The 18,607-nt window shown below is 40.6% G+C and overlaps 1 protein-coding gene across 1 annotated transcript; it reads right to left on the bottom strand.

Moving 5' to 3' along the window:
- Positions 1 to 10,381: 10,381 nt before the first annotated feature.
- On the bottom strand, positions 10,382 to 15,102 carry slc22a5 (solute carrier family 22 member 5). Its single transcript, XM_076273966.1, has 10 exons — positions 14,713 to 15,102; positions 14,330 to 14,433; positions 13,562 to 13,716; positions 13,020 to 13,191; positions 12,532 to 12,658; positions 12,291 to 12,388; positions 11,960 to 12,174; positions 11,662 to 11,844; positions 10,984 to 11,119; positions 10,382 to 10,509 (listed from the first exon to the last, which is right to left on the bottom strand). Exons 1-10 carry the CDS (start codon positions 15,100 to 15,102, stop codon positions 10,425 to 10,427), a joined length of 1,665 nt encoding a protein of 554 aa, XP_076130081.1. The 3' UTR covers positions 10,382 to 10,424.
- Between the last annotated feature and the right edge of the window lie 3,505 nt (positions 15,103 to 18,607).

Raw genomic sequence — 18,607 nt, forward strand, 5'->3', positions numbered from 1 at the left:
TTCCTTCATGAGCAATTCCATCCAAGAAAATAGTCTTTTTTAATTTCAAAATCCTCAAGCTATTATTCTGATTGTGGCTTTCAACACTACATTTTCTCCCTATCACTCAAGTCATTTGGCACATTTCGGTCATTTTGGGGGCCAATCAGTGAAGCTGCGAAGCATCATTACTGTTTCTACCTTTACTTATTGGGGGCCAGTAGCAAAGCCCAATTGTATATTTACGCTTTCCTATTATTCGGGACCAAGCAGTGTAGGCACCCATTGTGTTTGTGCATTTTCCTATTATTGGGGGCCAAGCATCGAAGCTGCAAGGCACCCACTGTGTTTATATGTTTTCCCATCCTAAGAACACACAATAAATGTGGAGTCTTTTTACCACTGTGGGGGCGCTATAATCACAAGATGTAGGCTCATATATCAGCAATGCTTTCGCGTACCGAAACAAAACTTGGTATATGGACTTAGGACCCCATCCCGAGGACACACAATATATTTGGTGACCTTGGACCACTAGGAGGTACTAAAGTTACAGGAAATGAGCTCATATCTTGGCAATGCTTTCTCGTACCGAAACCAGACTTGGGTCATGGATTCGCCACACAATAATGTTGGTGATGTTTGGTCACTAGGGATAGATTAGATTAGATTGGACTCAACTTTATTGTCATTGTGCAGAGTACAAAGTCAACTAAATTCAGACACTGCTCTTGCTTGCTTGCCTCATTCACCCCCTATTCACCCCCCCCCCCCCCTCACACACACACACACACCATATCCCACCATACACACACACAATACCTTTTTAATTACTACTTTTGAATTTATTTGTTAAAGCTGGCTCTTGAGCAAAATAATTTCATTACTTATAATTCCTTTTATGAGTACATGACAATAAACTACTTGAACAGCAGGCGAGTGACATAAGAATGTGGGAACAACAGTAAGGGGTTTTTGCTCCTACTGATACAAAAGGCGTGGTCCGTGCTAGGTGATTCAGCCATGACAAGCCTGTCCTGCTGCAAGGATTGCGTCACAGATGGTTCCTGATTTAATATATGTTTTTTTCCCCCCACAGTGACAGTGCTGATGGTGATCGGATTCATCTTCATGCTCTGTACGTTTTTTTTGTTTTTTGCATTTGTAATCTAAAGAAATTTCTAGAGAGAAAATTCTAAAGTAAAGAAATGTCAGTGGAATGCATGCGGCTTGTTCATAGCCTTTTCAGTGCAAAACTTTTATTAATTAACAGCAAAATAGAAGTAAAATTGTGATTAAGAAGACTAGTCTCAGGCAAAAGTGTAGGATAGCCTACTGCTATAACCTCTTTACTCAAGTAGCCTATTTTCAAGCAATTTCACAGTGGGAGTGATACATTTCCAAAGTCGGAATGAATCAATGATGGCCTTTTTGCCTAAGTTGTGGCGCGTTCCCGTCATCTCTATGGTTTAGTTTAAGGTGACAATCCGAGCTGTTTAAAGTCAGTCCGGGTTAGTTTTTTTAGTCTTGACATTACGACAATATCAAATGTGTTTGTTATTAGCCTATCGCAAGTCTTTTAGTTTTGGCTCATGCAAATAGTGACACGGACAATATAAAAACCAATAGGAAGCTCTCTTCATCGCTAAACATAAAGTTAAAGTGGGTAGGCCTACAGTTGTACAGTATTATTTGTGATTTTGTCTCTTATTTATTAGTAACCTTTTCTGCCTGACTTTATACATAGAATAAAAATACTACATATCACTTTAAATTCATCTGTTTATGCATATGGAGACGTAACATAATCTCATTTGATGTCCTTACATACACAGCACTGCAGGTTGGGGATGTCATACAGTACATGAAACGGATAATTCCGGTATTTAGTACTTCGAGTCCCTTTTCTGATATATTTGTATTTTGTAAAATCCCATTGATTTCTGTTGGAAGACTCATTGCTCCTTGATATCACTGCACTACTGGAAATGGAAAGGGGACCTTCTTTTACTGTCTATGCTTCAGACTCAAATATTGAGCGGAAGTTTATACGCTGTTGTGAGGTATCTGAAAAAATAGTTCCACAATAGCAAATAACACGGATTGAAATCATACATTGTGCTGATATATTTGTATTAAAAACAAGCAACATTGAATAGATTAATAAAGTGTAATGTTTATGAATTGCACAGTATTAAACTAAATCTGTGAAAGATGGTATGAAAGAAAGAAAAATACATCTATGAAATAGGCTATTAATCACTGCGGAGTATGACATTTTGAAACTGTTTAGGTCCACTGTTATCAAACATGTTTTTATTTTTATGAGGTAGACCATGTTGTGACGTGGTCCACTTTACCACAATCGTAGAATTCATAGTTTAACCACTGATTACACCCCTGTATTCCATTGCAGTGCCCATTATGGTGGTCAGCTCTGTTACCCCCATAAGAGCTGTGATGGGTGGCAATACAACATTAACAGCTATGACAGCCTGTATGGGGGAAAGAAAGTGGACTGTCAAGAAGGGTGCCGAGTACCGCCATGTAAGCACTTGCAAAGAGGAGACATGCTCTGTGGAACCGCGCTTTCGGAACCGAGCCGAGCAATGGGGGACTAATCTCACCATCAGCCCAGTGCTGTTTGATGATGACGGCTTATACATTTACTCTTGTGATGGCAAGGAGACCGCCTGGATTCCCTTACATCTTGAGTGTAAGCATGATACTGTTTATATTGCTACTACAAATTCTTAAATAAGGAAAAATAAGGAAAAAATAATTGACAAAAATGAATATTTTCCTTGTAAAACCTGACATTTATATTGGGTATATAACATTTACATTTAGTCATTTAGCTGAAGCTTTTATCCAAAGTGACTTACTAAAAGGGAACAATGGAGGTACATGTTAGACATGTTGTTAGAGCAGCAATTCGCCTTATTCACCTGGCGGCCAGAACGAGGCTACATCATACACTTGCCATTACACCTCAGTGCAGCAGATGGTGGTAATGCAGTCAGTTTGCAAACTGCCAAAAAAAACAGCTCACCGAAAAAGAAGAAGGGTTCGCTGGCCTGTTTTTCTTTTTCTTCAGTGAGTTTTTTTTAGCAGTTTGCAAACGGAGTGCATTACCTCCACCATCTTGCAGTGGACTTAGATGTAATGGCAAGTGTACCCTGTAGCCTCGCTCTGACCGCCGGGTGAATAAGGCGAATAGGTAGGCCCAGAGCCATATAAAGGTACCTTTATATGGCTCTGGGTAGGCCTACTACTCGCATTGAATGAAGTGTCAGTTGAAGCGAAGTTAAGTCAAGGGAAGAAGACAGAGGGATAGTCAGGATAGAGAAGAGGGTCAAAAGTCAGTCAAAGACAGTTTTATTGTCAATTTCACCACATGAATAAGACATACAGAATAATATAAAAAAAAGGTTTATCTCTATCTCACAGTGAAAGAAATAAAGTGCACAACAGATAAAGAAATTTCAAAACGACAGTAAAATAAGCAAATATATATACTTTCCAAAAAACAGAAGAAAACTTCTTGTGGCAGCAGTCATAGTTCAGGGTTCAGAGTCCAGCGTTTTTGGGGGCAGAGGTGAATGAGGGGGGGGGGGGGGGGTGTTTATAAGTTTTTCCCAATGGGCTATCCAGTTGTAGTCAGTGCAGCTCCCGCCCCACACAGTGATGCAACTGGTCAGGATGCTCTCAGTGGTGACTTGGTAGAATGTCCACATGATGGGTGGGGGGCTCTCGCTGTCTTGAGTTTGTGGAGGAAGTAGAGGCGCTGCTGGGCTTTCTTCGCCACTGATGTGTTGGTGGTCCAGGAGAGGTCCTCACTGATGGATGTACACCCTCAGGAATTCGGTGCTGCTCACTCTCTCCACAGCAGCACCATTGATGATCAGTGGTGGGTGTTGGGTGCGGCCTCTCTGGAAGTCAACAACAATCTCCTTGGTCTTGTTCACATTCAGAAGGAGGTTGTTGTCTCTGCACCACGTGGCCAGGCTGACCTCTGGCATCATCCTTGGAGATGAGACCCACCACAGTTGTGTCATCCACAAACTTCACCATGTGATTGGTGCTGCAGGTTGGTGTGCAGTCGTGAATCAGCAGGGTGAAAAATACACACCCTTGGAGGGCCCCTGTGTTCAGTGTGATGCTGCTCGAGGTGTTATTGCCGACTCGTACTGCTTGTGGCCTTCTGTGGACGTGTGGACGTGTGTTGTTTTGTGTGTCAAACTGTGCAAAGAAACTGTTGAGGTTGTTGAGCAGAGAGATGTTGCTGTCGCAGATCCGTGGCGTGGTCATGGTCAGTGCTAGATTAAGCATGTCCAGTTGTTAGTTGTGCAAGGAGAGGAGGGTCTTCAGGAGGTTTTTGAAGACGGAGAGGGATGTACCTGCTCTGATAACACACTGTCTCTTCAATTACTTGCATGTGTATGTTTTTACAGCTTGTACAAGCTTTGCTGTCATTGCTGCTGGTGGTGATCTCTCCATGATCCTGTGTAGCCTGGATCAGGTGAAATTGAACTTCACCCCAAGGGGCAGTTCAGCAGCAGAGACAGTGTTCATCGTGGACAACGGACAAGTGTTCGTTCGTTCACAAGCCTCAAGAGGCATGACACTGTCTGTGCAGAACAACACTGCTGTGCTCTCTGGTGTGCTGGAAGGAGGACTAGTCACAGGCACAGACAGCAAGACTGGCAAGAAGCTCTTTGAAGTGAACGTCACCATTACTGGATCTGGTATGTTTCTTTTATCACATTGTTGGTGTGTTTTATCTTTGCTTTTATAATTAATATGCAAGAAGCTAAGAAGTGAGTTGGTGTTAATTCTGTACACTATACCTTTTTACAGTTGATCAAGGCACTTGGAGTGGCAGTAGTTGAATGCTTACAGATCTGTTTTGGACATATTTGTTTAATATGTTGGGTGTATATGTCTTACTGACTGCCTTTTTTTCCTCCCCCTCAGACATACGTTCGCCACGTAAACGGTGGCTTGTCGGATTGCCGATTGCCGTCGGATTGCTTTTTGCCATTACCATTGCACTGCTGCGACATAAGAAAAAGTGCAAGAGAAATTCATCACATGAGAAAGAGGTCCTGAAGTCTCCCACTGTCCAGGAAAATATGCTGCCAGAATATCATAACCAATTCAATGCTACAGTCATCAATTCCAGTAACTGTGCTTGTTGATACTCAACAGCCAATCAAATTACAGCTCTGTTGTATGTGGTTCAGAAGTTACATGTTGATTGCCTGTTTATTTGTTTTAAAAGGCAGAGTGGGACCAAGAGTCAGAAATAGAGATGTAACGATACACTCTGCATATACAGTGTCTGAAGATAGAAGTAATGTAGTGGAAATAGTGGAAATATTTTATTAGTGGAAATAAGTGGAACTATTTTATTATTTTATAAGTATAAAAGTAATTGTTTGAGTTTTTTTTAATTAATGACTTCAGTTTCAGTTTAGTATTAATATTTAAAGTTACTGTGTAAGAGCAGTAAAACTGACAGTGATGTATAGACTCAGACTGCAACAGTCTTTGACCGTGACTACACAAATTATGTGTTACTGGTGTACAGATCTAAACTGCTACTGAATTATCTGTAATGTTTAACCTTTTGCATTACTAAAGAGTTGAAACTTGAAGTCTCACGTCAATGACTCCAGTCTCTCAAGAATAAGAAAATAAATGAGAGTTAAGAAACTGTCCCTAAATTGTGCTGTACAACTCTATGTAATAATCTACAAATCACGTAAACCCATATTTAGTAGCAAAATGGACATAGACAACATCAAATGTTGAAACTCAAATTGTTCTATGTTATAAAAAATATGTTTGAATTTGATGCCAGCAACATGCAGAAAGGTTGGGACAGAGGCAGTTTAATGCTAAAGTAAACACTATAAGAACATCTCACAACTTATTAGGTTAACTGGAACCAACTGGATATAAAATGAGCATCCCGGAGAGTCTCTCAGATGTCAGGATGCAGAGGTATTCACCACTGTGGGCAAATAATGCAACGACAGATAACAAAGATGCACATTACAAAGCATGATTATCACACAGCATACCTGTGCTATTTGACTGATGGGGCCCATTCAGATTAGAGTGGGTAAACCCAGACAAACCTGTTAGCAATTTGAATTTGCTCTGCAGGTCCGTTTGAAAAGGAGCCCATTGATGCCCGTTTCCAAATCACCAACAAAACCCGGGATCCAATCACAATCGCTTATCAGCATGGGGTGGGCTTGACATGATAAAAGATAGAGCAGTGCATTCAACACAATGGCTGTACTGATGGCGACAGGGTTAAACATATGGACGTGTATTTTCTTTGGAATTGAGTAAACAACTGCATTTAAAAACTATGTTTCCAAGAAAGACTAGACATACACTGCTTCTCTTCTGAAGCAATTTGGTAAGTGAGTTGAATGAACCAGTTTAAATTTAATTTCACTGCTGGAAGTTATCAGTCAATGAAATCTTTCCAGACCCACTCTCAATCTCAATTTAGATTTGAGAAATGGCATGGCTAAATTCAGATATCCGGGGTGAATAACATAACCCGTGTTATTTCACCTATTCAGATATCAGGGGTAAAAAACATAGTAGCGATTTCACATAATCTTGTTCTTCAGGGCCCCCTAAGCTCTTGGTAGCTGGTCTGGTAGACCCGTTCAGTAATCCAGCCCTGCTGTGAGTACCTTACATCTTGTGTTGTTCCCAAGTCCAAGTTACTAAACTATTTTGTCTCATCCTCTACTGATTCCTGCTTTTCTTCTGTGTACTTTAGACTTAATTGTCTCAATTGAGCTGACTTCTGAGCAATGTTAGCAGAACTTGGGTGTAGGCCTAGCCTGACGTAGCTATACTTAATTCTAGTCTAGAATTTGAGTCTGATACTGCTCCATTGGGATGTGATTATGGTGCGTGTTTCAATCGATACAGAGGTTCTTCTTCTCCACAAATGCCTTCTTCTTCTCCACAAATGTAACATTGTTTTCTGGTTATTGCGCTGTCAATATCCTGTACAACAGACATGATAACGAAATCTTAATGTCTTCCTTTTAGCAACAGCGTTTTTCTTAGGAAGAACCGGGAAGAATGAAACACTTTTTAATTAAATGTCACTTACTAAGACATCATACCATACTGAAGGCTAATAGTTTGTCTCAAGTAACCTACAGCTGTCCTCTGTCAAACACAGTTGCATTTTTACCTCTGAACAAAATCGTTCAGGAGTTCTGGTCCGAACCGTGACTCCGAACAGCTCTGGTTCGAGCATAGTTGCTCCACAACGGAACAAGTCCAGACCAAACTTCCGGACCTCAAATTTTGAGGGTGGGGCTAAGTTCGGCTGGCTTCCAGGCTAGTGTAGGCCTATTCATTTCATTGATACATTCATTGACTTGACATGGATCAAAATAGCACAGACTAAAGTAGTCATGCTATATATGTATAAACGCTCAGCAGCCACATACATGCTTGTGGCAATTAGGATCACCCGTGGAACATCTGTACCAAATGTGACACTTTTATTCACTGCATAACGATTTTTTCTCCCCTACTAAATAGGACATTTTAATGGAATTTTCACTAACAATGAAATATTACATTATTAGTAGTTCTCAAACTCTTCACAATTTCTCCTCAGAAAACAGTTGGCTCTCCAAGTATCACCATTATGACCTATATTAAAATACAGCACTGTAGGCCAATTTAACCACATATTTTACATTGTACTGTTTTGCATGTTTTTTTTGTTTTTTTCCAGAAAGACAAAAAATAGTTTAAATGTAACTAAATTGATCACTTCAGTGATCAGTTATATATATTTTTATAGAATTTGAAGGGATCATTTCATTGTTATGAACAAACATCTGAGACTTCCAGACTAGAGAGTGGAATACATACCACAGTTTGAGAACCACTGCATTACATTATTCCACATTTAACTAACGGTCTTATCAAGAGCGACTATCTGACAGCTCCCTCTCAGCAATTGGAGTTTAAGAACCTTGCTCAGGGAAACAATGATGGCAGCCCCTTAGGATTTAATTTACCACCTTTAGGTGTTCCATTTGTAGGGATAAATCACAGACTTACACCACACTATAGAATCTCGTAACACTACTTACAACTAACCTTACTAGTTCTAGCTGACTAGAACTGACACATGACTGTAAAAAAACAGCACTAACTGATGCACTTGTTCTTATTGTACTCTACTTTTTAAATTGTTTTATATTGTTCTAGAATTGTTGGGAGAATTGTTTTAAAAAGCTTTAAACTGTTTACCATGTTGTAAGTCGCTTTAGTTAAAAATCTGTCTGCCAAATGTAATGTAATGTAATGTAATGTAATGTATAGAGAATTATATACAAGGCATAGAAAAGCTAGTCTTCAAACAAATCAGCAGATATCACTGCAAGTAGAAAGCATTCTTTTTCACTTGTTGAACCATTCAAATCCGTCAGCTACTTGGGCAATTATTGGGTATCCTTGCCCTGTTGTAAATGTTGATAATCTATATTTAACATTGTTCTCAAACATATTCTTACGCACGTGTGTGCACAGTCTGACACATATTTTGCCATCTCTACAGTACGTATAGACTGCATGAGCAGCACTAACATTTTGTGTCTGTAAAGATTTGTAGGCATTGATTGGGCTGAGGCTGTTCGTTCTGCATACAAGCTTCTGGGTACCCAGATTAGGCTGGGGCCAGCCTGCAAAAGCAGAAAAAAGGATTTGGATTCACACTTCACATGTGCACATCCCTGTCTGCATTGTGTCTGCAGAGATACATCTGCCAATGGGAAATTACTTTACAAATTAAATTTACAAACACGATAATAACTCTTTATTTATTTACATTTACCTTGATCTTGCATTATAATGAAAGTCCTCATAGCTTATTTAAAAGAGACTCTGTGCTGGCAGTGAATTAAATGGTCCTCTCCACACTCCACAGCAAGCACTTGGACAAAGGTTACTGTTATGACAGAAATATGGACCTATGTTATTTGAAACCCACTAACATCTGCTCTAAATTGTTAAGGCAATGGGTTCCTCAGTCTGTGTCTCTTTCCCACTCAGTCAGGGTGGATAATGAGACCAAAGTTACGTCAGAGTAAATGAAAGTAGTCTTAAGTAAGTACAGTATATATACTCCGTGAGGGAAATTTGGTCTCTGCATTTATCCCAATCCGTGAATTAGTGAAACACACTCAGCACACAGTGAACCCACAGTGAAGTGAAGCACATACTACTCCCAGCGCATTGAGCTGCCTGCAACAACAGCGGCGCTCGGGGAGCAGTGAGGTGCCTTGCTCAAGGGTACTTCAGTCATGCCTACTGGTCAGGGTTTCAGCAACTCTCCGGTTACAAGTCCGAAGCACTAACCAGTAGGCCACGGCTGCCACATCTTTACTCCCCTTATTTGAATGGAAAAAAGTAGAATGTCCACAAAAATAATTAGAACCCAGATCTGGTTGATTTAGTATAGTATAATTTGTTATTATATCACATAAATGAAAGGACTTAGTATATAAATACAAGCTTATAAAAAGGCAGCGGAGAACATTACATTAAAGGTGTAGTCAGAGATTGTACACGATTTCAAGCATAGCATTTTTTTTGTCACATTCAGTAATAATTTCCTCACAATACGTTAGCTGCCCATTCCTGTAAAAAAATAACGCCAGCCCAGGCACTGAAAACTGGAAACAAACAAAGTGGGAGCGGCCTGTCCCTCAAACAAAAATTAGTTTCTCTGGAAATAAGGGAGGAGTGAACTTTATCTCTGGTGTGTTTCGTTTGGTCCTTGGTTAAAATATAATGTACAATGTTTTTGGACAAAAGCATCTGCTAATAAATTTAAATATGAACATAAGCATAAACATAAACAAACGTGACTTCCTGCGCAATCGCTGACCACACCTTTAAGAAGGCATACAGAATGGAGATATGGCACTGCTATTAGGGCACTATTCACAGATGCCCTATAGGAATTTTTGGGAATAATGTTATCCAGTCTATTTATTTAATGTTCTAGTCTAAACAATATCACTGCTCACTCCAGGAGAGTTTTGTTTTTAAAGTATGTAGCAGAGTTTTAGTCAATCAGTTATAGCTATTTACAATTTGTTTGCAGGTTTCCCTGATGAGGCTCATCATTGAATTACAAAAGCAGTTCAAGTATCTGTTATTCAGCAAAATCTGTGAGTGAGATTTTGAGAGAGCAATGGCTTTGTTCTTGACATCTATATAATACATGTGACATTAAAAACAAAAATATAAAGTACTCTGTTAAAAAGTCTGCAGAGGATATGTTTGTGTGGAAATCACCACCAATTATCTCCTGAGCATTGAAAGTGACCACCAGGGGGCTCCAGTGATGCCAGGTTGGCCGTTGGGGCCCAGAGTTACAGTTTAGACTGATTCACAACTTCACTTTTCTGTTCGTCATCTGCTTCGGGGCACTTGTCTATCTTCTTTTGTTGACACAACCTAATGAGAGACCATGCAATTAACTCAGGAGCCTAACTCAAAAGCAGCAGTAACAACAGTAGCAGTAGGCTATCAGCATCAGCATTTATACATTTAGTCGTTTATCCAAAGTGACTTACAGCAATAGAATGACATTTAAGCTACAGAGCCATTAGCTACAACAATAGAATAACATTAAAGCTACAATGCAGAGGAACAGCAGCAGTAGCAACAGCAAAGGTAGGCTATCAGCATCACCAGCAGCAGCAGCAACAGGAGCAGTATGCTATGATCAGCATCATCAGCTGCAGTAGCAACAGCAGTAGTGGTAGCAACAGCAGTAGCAGTAGCAAAAGCAGTGGTAGGCTATCAGCATCATCATCAGCAGTAGCAACAGCAGCAGTAGGCTATCAGCAGCAGCAACAGCAGTAGCGGTAGCAAAAGCTGCAGCATGTGTATGAATGGGTGAGGCATTAGGAAGGGAGAGGCTCGTACCCTCTGCACCGCTGCATCTGCTCCACCGTCTCGGGAAGCTCTCGGCGGAACGTCTCCGGCAGGAACAGGTTCACCACCGACGAGCCCAGTGTCATACTCCCAATCAGAATGTAAGGCAGATACTTGTTGATGGAACCTACAGTGAAAATAAGGCATGCACAAACAACTCAGACGGTTTTGTTTGGAACGGGCTGTGATATTGTCATTGTCTATAGCCTAATCATTGCTGATTTCTGTCATCCGATGAATTTTACATCACTTAGATCAATGCTTGTAACAAAAATAAGCGTTATACTTGGAGCCCTAATTTTATTCATAAAGTGCCTTTCAAAACAACCAAGGTCCCTTACTTTTTATTAAGGGCCTACTTATTCATTTGTCTGACACTTTTATCCATAGTGTTTTACATCATGTCCATTATTACAAGGGCCAGTCTCCCCTAGTAGGCTATTACTTTTCAGGCTACTGTATGATAACCCAGCCCCTTAGCCACTATGCTACCACCACCCCTATCTAACTGACTGGATCAAAGTCCCTCATAACCTGCCTATCTGCACTCATAAAACGAATATGCTGAAAACAACACAACTTGCGTTGATTTTAACACATCTCTGTGTCCAGAAAGGGACAACACATTCGTTTTAAGAGTGTGGATGAAAGATGTGAAGCAGGGCTTACCCAGATAAATGATGTAAGGGGCTGTGATGCTGCCAATGCGTGCTGCTGACGAGCACATCCCCATTCCCACGTTCCTCAGCACCGTGGGGTAGATCTCGGCCGTGTAGGCGTACACCACAGTGAAGGACATGGTGAAGCCAAACTTCCCAACCATCTCCAGGGTTAATGCTAGAGCATGCAAATCTGAGAAAGTGAGAGAGAGAGAGAGTGAGAGCAAGAGAGGTGAAATGATTAACTCCATTACAATCCTTATTGGACATTTGCTGAATTTTGGGTGGGACATATGTAAGATTCTTACTTTCTGGGATTAGCTGAATTAAAAGTAGAAAGCCACCTCCGATGATGAGAAAGATTGTGAGAAGAGGTCTCCTTGGACAGAGCTTTATAAGCACGGTAGACACAATGTACCCAGGGACTTCCGCAGCAGCGGACAGAAAGCAATTGAGGTATGGATTTCCACTTAGATTGGAGGTGTTTAAAGACAGTCCATAGTATCCCATGTTTGTAGACAGCCTAAGAAAAGGCAGAAGACAAGTTAGACTACCTGAAGTGTATGCTTAACTTAGCTGTGGACATATAATAATTAACTCCATGAAATCATTATAAAACCCATAAGGATATGAACTTACCACAACAATAGGCACAGGAAAGTAGTAGTCCTCACTTTACCATTTCTCAATACGTCTAAAATACCGTAACTCTTTGTGTCAGTGGGAGATGCTTCAACCTGTGTAAATGAGAACGTGTCACAAAGTAGCATTTGCTCAATATGCTATAGTTATGGTAATTGTACAGACCACAAGGTCTTTAAGCTGGTCAAAAGAAAATGCGAGCTCTATGCAATTTAATGAGTTGTGTAGGGAGATAAACCTTTTGCTCTTTGAAGATGACCTCAGGTGCGGCCACTCCATTCCTCCTGGCGGCGTCCCTCACTATGGCCTCGGCCTCCTCTACTCTGCCCTGAGATAGAAGCCACCGAGGGGACTCTGGAATGAACCTGTTTAATCAGATTCAGCTCTGGTCAGATTCACCATTTCATTGGCTTGCTTGAATCATCACATTTGAACACGTCAGTAAAACCGCCATGCACTAGAGAAAAAAAATAAATCCCCTGGCCATGTGACAAAAACATCCCATAAGCATCCCTGGTAGAACTCCTGATGTGCAAAACACCCTCCATCATAGACAAACATAATATTCCTATCCAGTCTGATTTAATATTCTAAACAATATCGCCACACTCGCCAGGACAGTTTTATTGCTTTTTATTGCTTTTTCACCAGTGGCTATTTGCAATTCAACTTATAGGTTTCCCTGCAAATCTCTAGCAAAAAAAATCTGATGTGCGGACGACCTACCACCAAAATGGGATGTAGACTAGATTGATGCCCGATATGATTAGCAGAAGAGGCCTCCAGTCCCTCATGCCAAAAGCAAAGCCAGGCAGCAGCATGTATCCAATGCAATAGTGTAGGAACACGCCGAGAGTGGTGAAGATATCACGGAGCCATTTACTTAACACTTCTGTGCCTGCAAACAAGAGACATTCAAAGCATTCAAAGTGAGCCTATACTCCAAAGGGTAGAAGGGAACTATCACAGGGATTAGTGATAAGTGTGTGTGTGTGTGTGTGTGTGTGTGTGTGTGTGTGTGTGTGTGTGTGTGTGTGTGTGAAGAAGAAAGAAAATAACCTATTTAGCTTTGGCTTTCTCCTATCCGCTTTGAGTTGTTTTTATCATATTCACTCAACAAATCTATGAAACAGCTACAAAAGGAAACTCGACATGCATGCAGTTTTTTATAATCCAAAATTGATCTAGTAATATGGTTTCACAATTAAGGGATATTAAAGGGTATATTAAAACAAATGATGCATCCCTCCTTGTTTAAGTCCACTTACCCAAAACAAATGTAGTGATGTACAGAGAGATGTGGAAAGCCCCCACAAAGAGGTAGAGAATGCAGAAGACGATCCACGACGGAGAGAATGAATGGACGAGCACACTGAGGAGTTGACCTGCCAAGCAAATGAAAATAAGCTTCTTCCTCCCAAACCTGAGAAACAAAAGAAAGGCATTGACAAGGAAATAAGAGAAAGATACAAAGGAATATCAAACACTCAAGTTCATGACTGGATGATTGTTGATTTTTTTTATCTCAAGCTCCAGTGGACTCTATGCCACGGAAGGCTCTTCAGCACATATTTCCAGTGGAGCATTAGTGTAACGGCATCTGTTATATTCTGCTCTTTTTATGTTCACTTGGACACTGAATAACTTGTTTATGCCCAACAGGGCAACTCTTTATTCAACTATCACACACATAAATCCTTAAGCATTTTAACAGGCTCATTCACTATAGGAACAACATCCAACCGGGTCCATGTTAACAGGTACGCTAAAACAATAACCGCTACAACGGTAATGGTCCATCGGAAATGTATGAGCTGGCTGAAAAGCCTTTCAGGAAGTGCCTGGTTTATAGGCAATTGAACTCTTCAATGTTTGCGTCAAACACCAGGTGGCGCCACTGCCCCTTTAACATTACTGATGTGTTGTTCACTCTGCTGACATCACTGGCTCAAACCTTAAAGTGTTTAAGACAGCATCAGCAAAGACCCAGACAGAAGAGATGGGAGTCCCCATTGAGTCCCCATTGAGACAATTACCAGTCTGATAGTTGGCCTGAGACCAGGGATCCTATCAGGAACCCGATGAATAGGCAAGATGAGGCTAGAGGAGTTTTCCATTGATTATCACATACAAGATCCCACTGTCAACAAGAAAATAACATGCACATCAGTTGAGCTGAACATCACTTTGGAAACAAATGAACTTTCTGACTAACTTAGGGTTAGGCCTACACATGCCTTGCAAACTATCCATATATTTACAAAATTCTAACACCTAAACAATTTAAATACTTTTAGAGGTATTGATTCAGTAGCTATTTTACTTGTTCCTCATTTTATAACAGCTTCTAGACTACTTTAGATCTCCATTTGTTTTTTTCTGCAGCTCTATCTTGTGTGTGCTGTTCTAATCCACTCACGTCAGTGACGATGGTTGACTGGTAGATATCTTTGCTGTAGCTCCATCCATCCAAGCATTTCTCCTGTTCGATGTCTGTGACGTTGACATCCAGTCCAGGGACGAGACCTCCATCGGAGAAGTTCTTCACCACATCCAGTCTGTACCTGCTGCACATGCTCTGTTGCGCCTGCCCGTCCACCGTCTCAGACGGGATGATGGCCGCCCTCCATGCGTCGGTCAGGTTCACTTCGGGGATTAGGCAGTGGTGGGGCGGCGTGGCCCCCACAAACACAAAGTAGAGCCCAGAGGGGCCCGTGGAGATGCAGATGAAGTTGAGGAGGAAGAAGGTGATGATGAAGAAAGGCCCTCGCTGACCCAGGAAAGCGGTGTCATCGTCATAGTCGCCCATTATGCTGATAGTGTGTGAGATGGGGAAACCCTGCCAAGGAAGGAGGAGAACCACGTCAGAGTGTTCACTCAGGACACGCTCTCCAACTCCCTGACTGATATTTCACACTCGAGCCAGAGTGTGCACAGCACAGCTCAGCATGCCCCTAGTCATGAGGGGTTAAAGATCTCCTCACCAGAGGATGTACAGTTTAACAACAACAAATGCTCACTGACCCGACACAACAATGACAAGAAATTTTGGATGAGATGGTATAGGAACGTAACTTTATCATACAGAATATTTGAGCTCTTAACTCTGTTTGGAGTAAAAAAATAAATTCAGCTAATCTGACATTACCATAATACCCTTCCCTCCAGCTAACATAGTTTCTCAGAACAACAGCCCCCCTTCTCACACTCGCACATACATACCACTGCCGCCCCTTACAAAAGACCCAAAGGAATTACACGTGACTGAACTGTGAATGGCTTTAGGTGGAATTAAAATCTGCAGTTTATTCTTTTTGGAAAACAGGAGGCAACAACAAGGAACGAAAAGTTGGCAGGCTGATTTTGATGCTGTCTGACAATTGTAGATTTGGGGAAATATATTTTCCTATCCTAATCACACACTGCTAGGCCTATACTACACTACAGAGGTGGTGGTGACGTAGGGCATAGTTTCTCAAACTTTTTCAGACCAAGGACCACTAACCAATAAAAAAAAACCTAGCTAAAAAAAGAGTAGACCTACTTCAACAGCATAATACACAATAGGCCTATACTCACTGAACCACTCTTTGCACCTTGCTTATTGTGTCAGACGATTCATATGATTTAAACTGGCATAGCTTACATAGACAGTGTTGCAGAACTGTTTGGATTTACATACAACTTAGTGCAATATTGCAAACAACTCATCTATATTATATTTTACTACATCTGCTCACATCCTCAGACCACACTGGCGTAGTGGTTAAGGAGCTGGGCTGGCATGCAATAGCCTGAAAAGTTGTGGGTTCAATTCTGGGCTTCCACTGTTGTGCCCTTAAGCAAGGCCCAAGCTGCTCCAGGGACAATGTAGTCCCTTGTCATAGAATTGACAAATGTAAGTCACTTTGGATGGAAAGTGTCTGCTAAATGAATAGATATAAATGCACTCTTATTTTCCTCTTGCAACATAATTTCATTTGTTAAAAATCTTGTAAGAAACATGAATGGTCATTCTTAAGAAATGTAGACTTAAGATTAATTAAGAATGAATGAAACCAGGCACCTGACAAACCTGACAAAATGCACAATGCATTTATATAGGAAACAAAAAACATGTGGACTTACTTGTTCTTCACCCGTGAGGAACTCCTTCAATGGTCACTTGTGGCTTTTATAAGCTAAAGCTTGTCCTCTTGGATGAAATTTGAACTCTGGCAATGATCTGCTCCTCTTGGCTTTTATCCAGAAGGTTCATCATTAATTGAATTAATTGCTGACTAGATTGTTTCCCTGATTAATCATAAATGGGGATATTTTCCTTGTGTTGATCTGCCTATATCTCCTCACAACAATGTAAGTTGTGAAGAGCAATTAATCAGCACCATTTAGATAAAATGCTTAGCAATTAATCAGCAGCATCACATCAAATGCTAAGCATGTTCTAGTAATCGCTACTACTTAGCAAAATATGTTGTGAATGTCTGTTATCTGGGAACACTGTTTTATCACTGAAGCCTGTATGTTTTGTTGTAGATGTAGGACTATTTTGAAGAAATACTGTCATATTTCTACTGTCAAAACATTGTCAAAGCAATGCAATCACTGTAATGGGTAGCTTATGATTTATAGTCAGGGATTAAAGTAAATCTCATTGCGGTATCTGCAGTAAACTCTTTGAATCCTTAAAAAACAGGATACATTTTGAATGAAGCCATTGTGTGATTGACTGAATCTGTTCTGTTTAGGGAAATAACCGAAGACATACAGTAATCGACCTAACTGCCTGCTCAACCGTTTGGTAGAGGACATTTTAAGACACCATATCTTACCAAAAACTGTTTTGAATTTAAACATATGGAGCCATATCTACTACTTGAGTACTACATGTTAATAACAAAATATTTGCTCAGCCCTGTAATGTCGAAGGCCACACCTTCTACGCAATTTAATACGCAATTTAAGAAATTAATTTACGCGATTTCGGCCATATTTTGTGGAGTCACATCTACCAAGTTTTCAAAGGTAGGACTTTTTTTCGTCATTATTATGTTAGAATGAAGTGTAATAAAACATGTATTAATTTACATTAAAATATATATATTTTTTTCCATAGTCAAACAGCTTAGAATGGCTTAGTGCAGCCAGCAACATATTTGGGGACATTGAGCACTATGGCTCCAGGCATCCCAAAGTGCTTGGAGGAGAATGCACTGTAGTTTCATGGACTTACAGATAGCAAGAGGCTGGCGGACCACTGTCGGTCCATTGGGGGCATAGCTGGCGGTCTGGCATTTTGCTAATCGGTTCTCTGGCGGGTTGCAGACAAATTGCCCAATATTTTGCCACTATTGGTCTAAAATATTTTTCATTTGTTCAGTTACTCCATATATCATTTTAATAACTTTTCTTAAAATTTAAACCAGTTAAATTTAAAGAGATGGTCCAACGGCGGACCACAGGTGGAACGCCACCGGCGGCATAGGCTACCACCAGCGGTCCGCTATCAATCTGATTTTGCTATCTGGGGTCAGGGAGATAGTTTCGATCTTCAAAAGGTCAGAATCGCCAATAGGGGCTGTTTGCGGCAGTTTCATGTCTCTTTTGCTGAGATAGTTTCGATCTTCAAAAGGTCAGAATCACAACGCATCTTGTAGGGGCTGTTTTTAAAATAGATTATAGCATACATTCCCTTTAATCGTTTTATTGTGGTATTATTGGCTTAAAACATCAAACATTCTGGTGGTAGGCCTACCAATCTTGGGCAATATTATTATATAAGCCTATCATAATTGAACCACAAGTGGTTTTAGTTAACAATGAGATAACTCCATTGCATTGACGCACAATGTGATTAGGCCACTAAGCTATTTCGACACATAGGCTAGGCCTACATTAATCATTCAAATTCAAAATTTCAAAAGTTGAAAACACAGTGTAGTGATCACTGAGGATGACTGAGCCAGGCCAAAGTGTCATTTTACATCCTCTTTCAATTTGTCAAAGCCGATAGGCCTACATTATGTTAACCTACCCATAACACAGAATTTAAGCAGAGCAAATAAACAAAAACAAGCTAAATATAAATTCGCAAAGGACCACTACCAGTTTATAAGGTAATCTACAAATCTAACAAAGATAAAATTATAGCGACGCTGTGTTGTAAGGACAACACATGATGGGGTTTACACAAACAGCAAATTCCCAGGGTGGGAATCTTATCGAATGTTAGGCTACTCCATTGAACACATTCAATTGCACTCTCTGGACTATCAGACGACCGCAAGCCCAGGTTCCCTGCACTCACAATGAAG

Source organism: Alosa pseudoharengus, unplaced genomic scaffold (genome assembly GCF_046254945.1).
Source record: "Alosa pseudoharengus isolate Yale_2024_CS ecotype anadromous, Long Island Sound unplaced genomic scaffold, YU_APseudo_1.1 YU_APseudo_1.1_scf_8, whole genome shotgun sequence".
Taxonomy (NCBI): domain Eukaryota; kingdom Metazoa; phylum Chordata; class Actinopteri; order Clupeiformes; family Clupeidae; genus Alosa; species Alosa pseudoharengus.

Excerpts from the sequence above, each read along its gene's own strand:
- slc22a5 (XM_076273966.1), bottom strand. The coding sequence starts at position 15,102 with ATGGGCGACTATGACGATGACACCGCTTTCCTGGGTCAGCGAGGGCCT. Across the intron at positions 14,434-14,712 it reads AGTCAACCATCGTCACTGAC|TGGGATCTTGTATGTGATAA; the intron begins GTGAGTGGATTA and ends TCTTGTTGACAG. Across the intron at positions 12,659-13,019 it reads GTCTACATCCCATTTTGGTG|GTTCATTCCAGAGTCCCCTC; the intron begins GTAGGTCGTCCG and ends CTGATTAAACAG.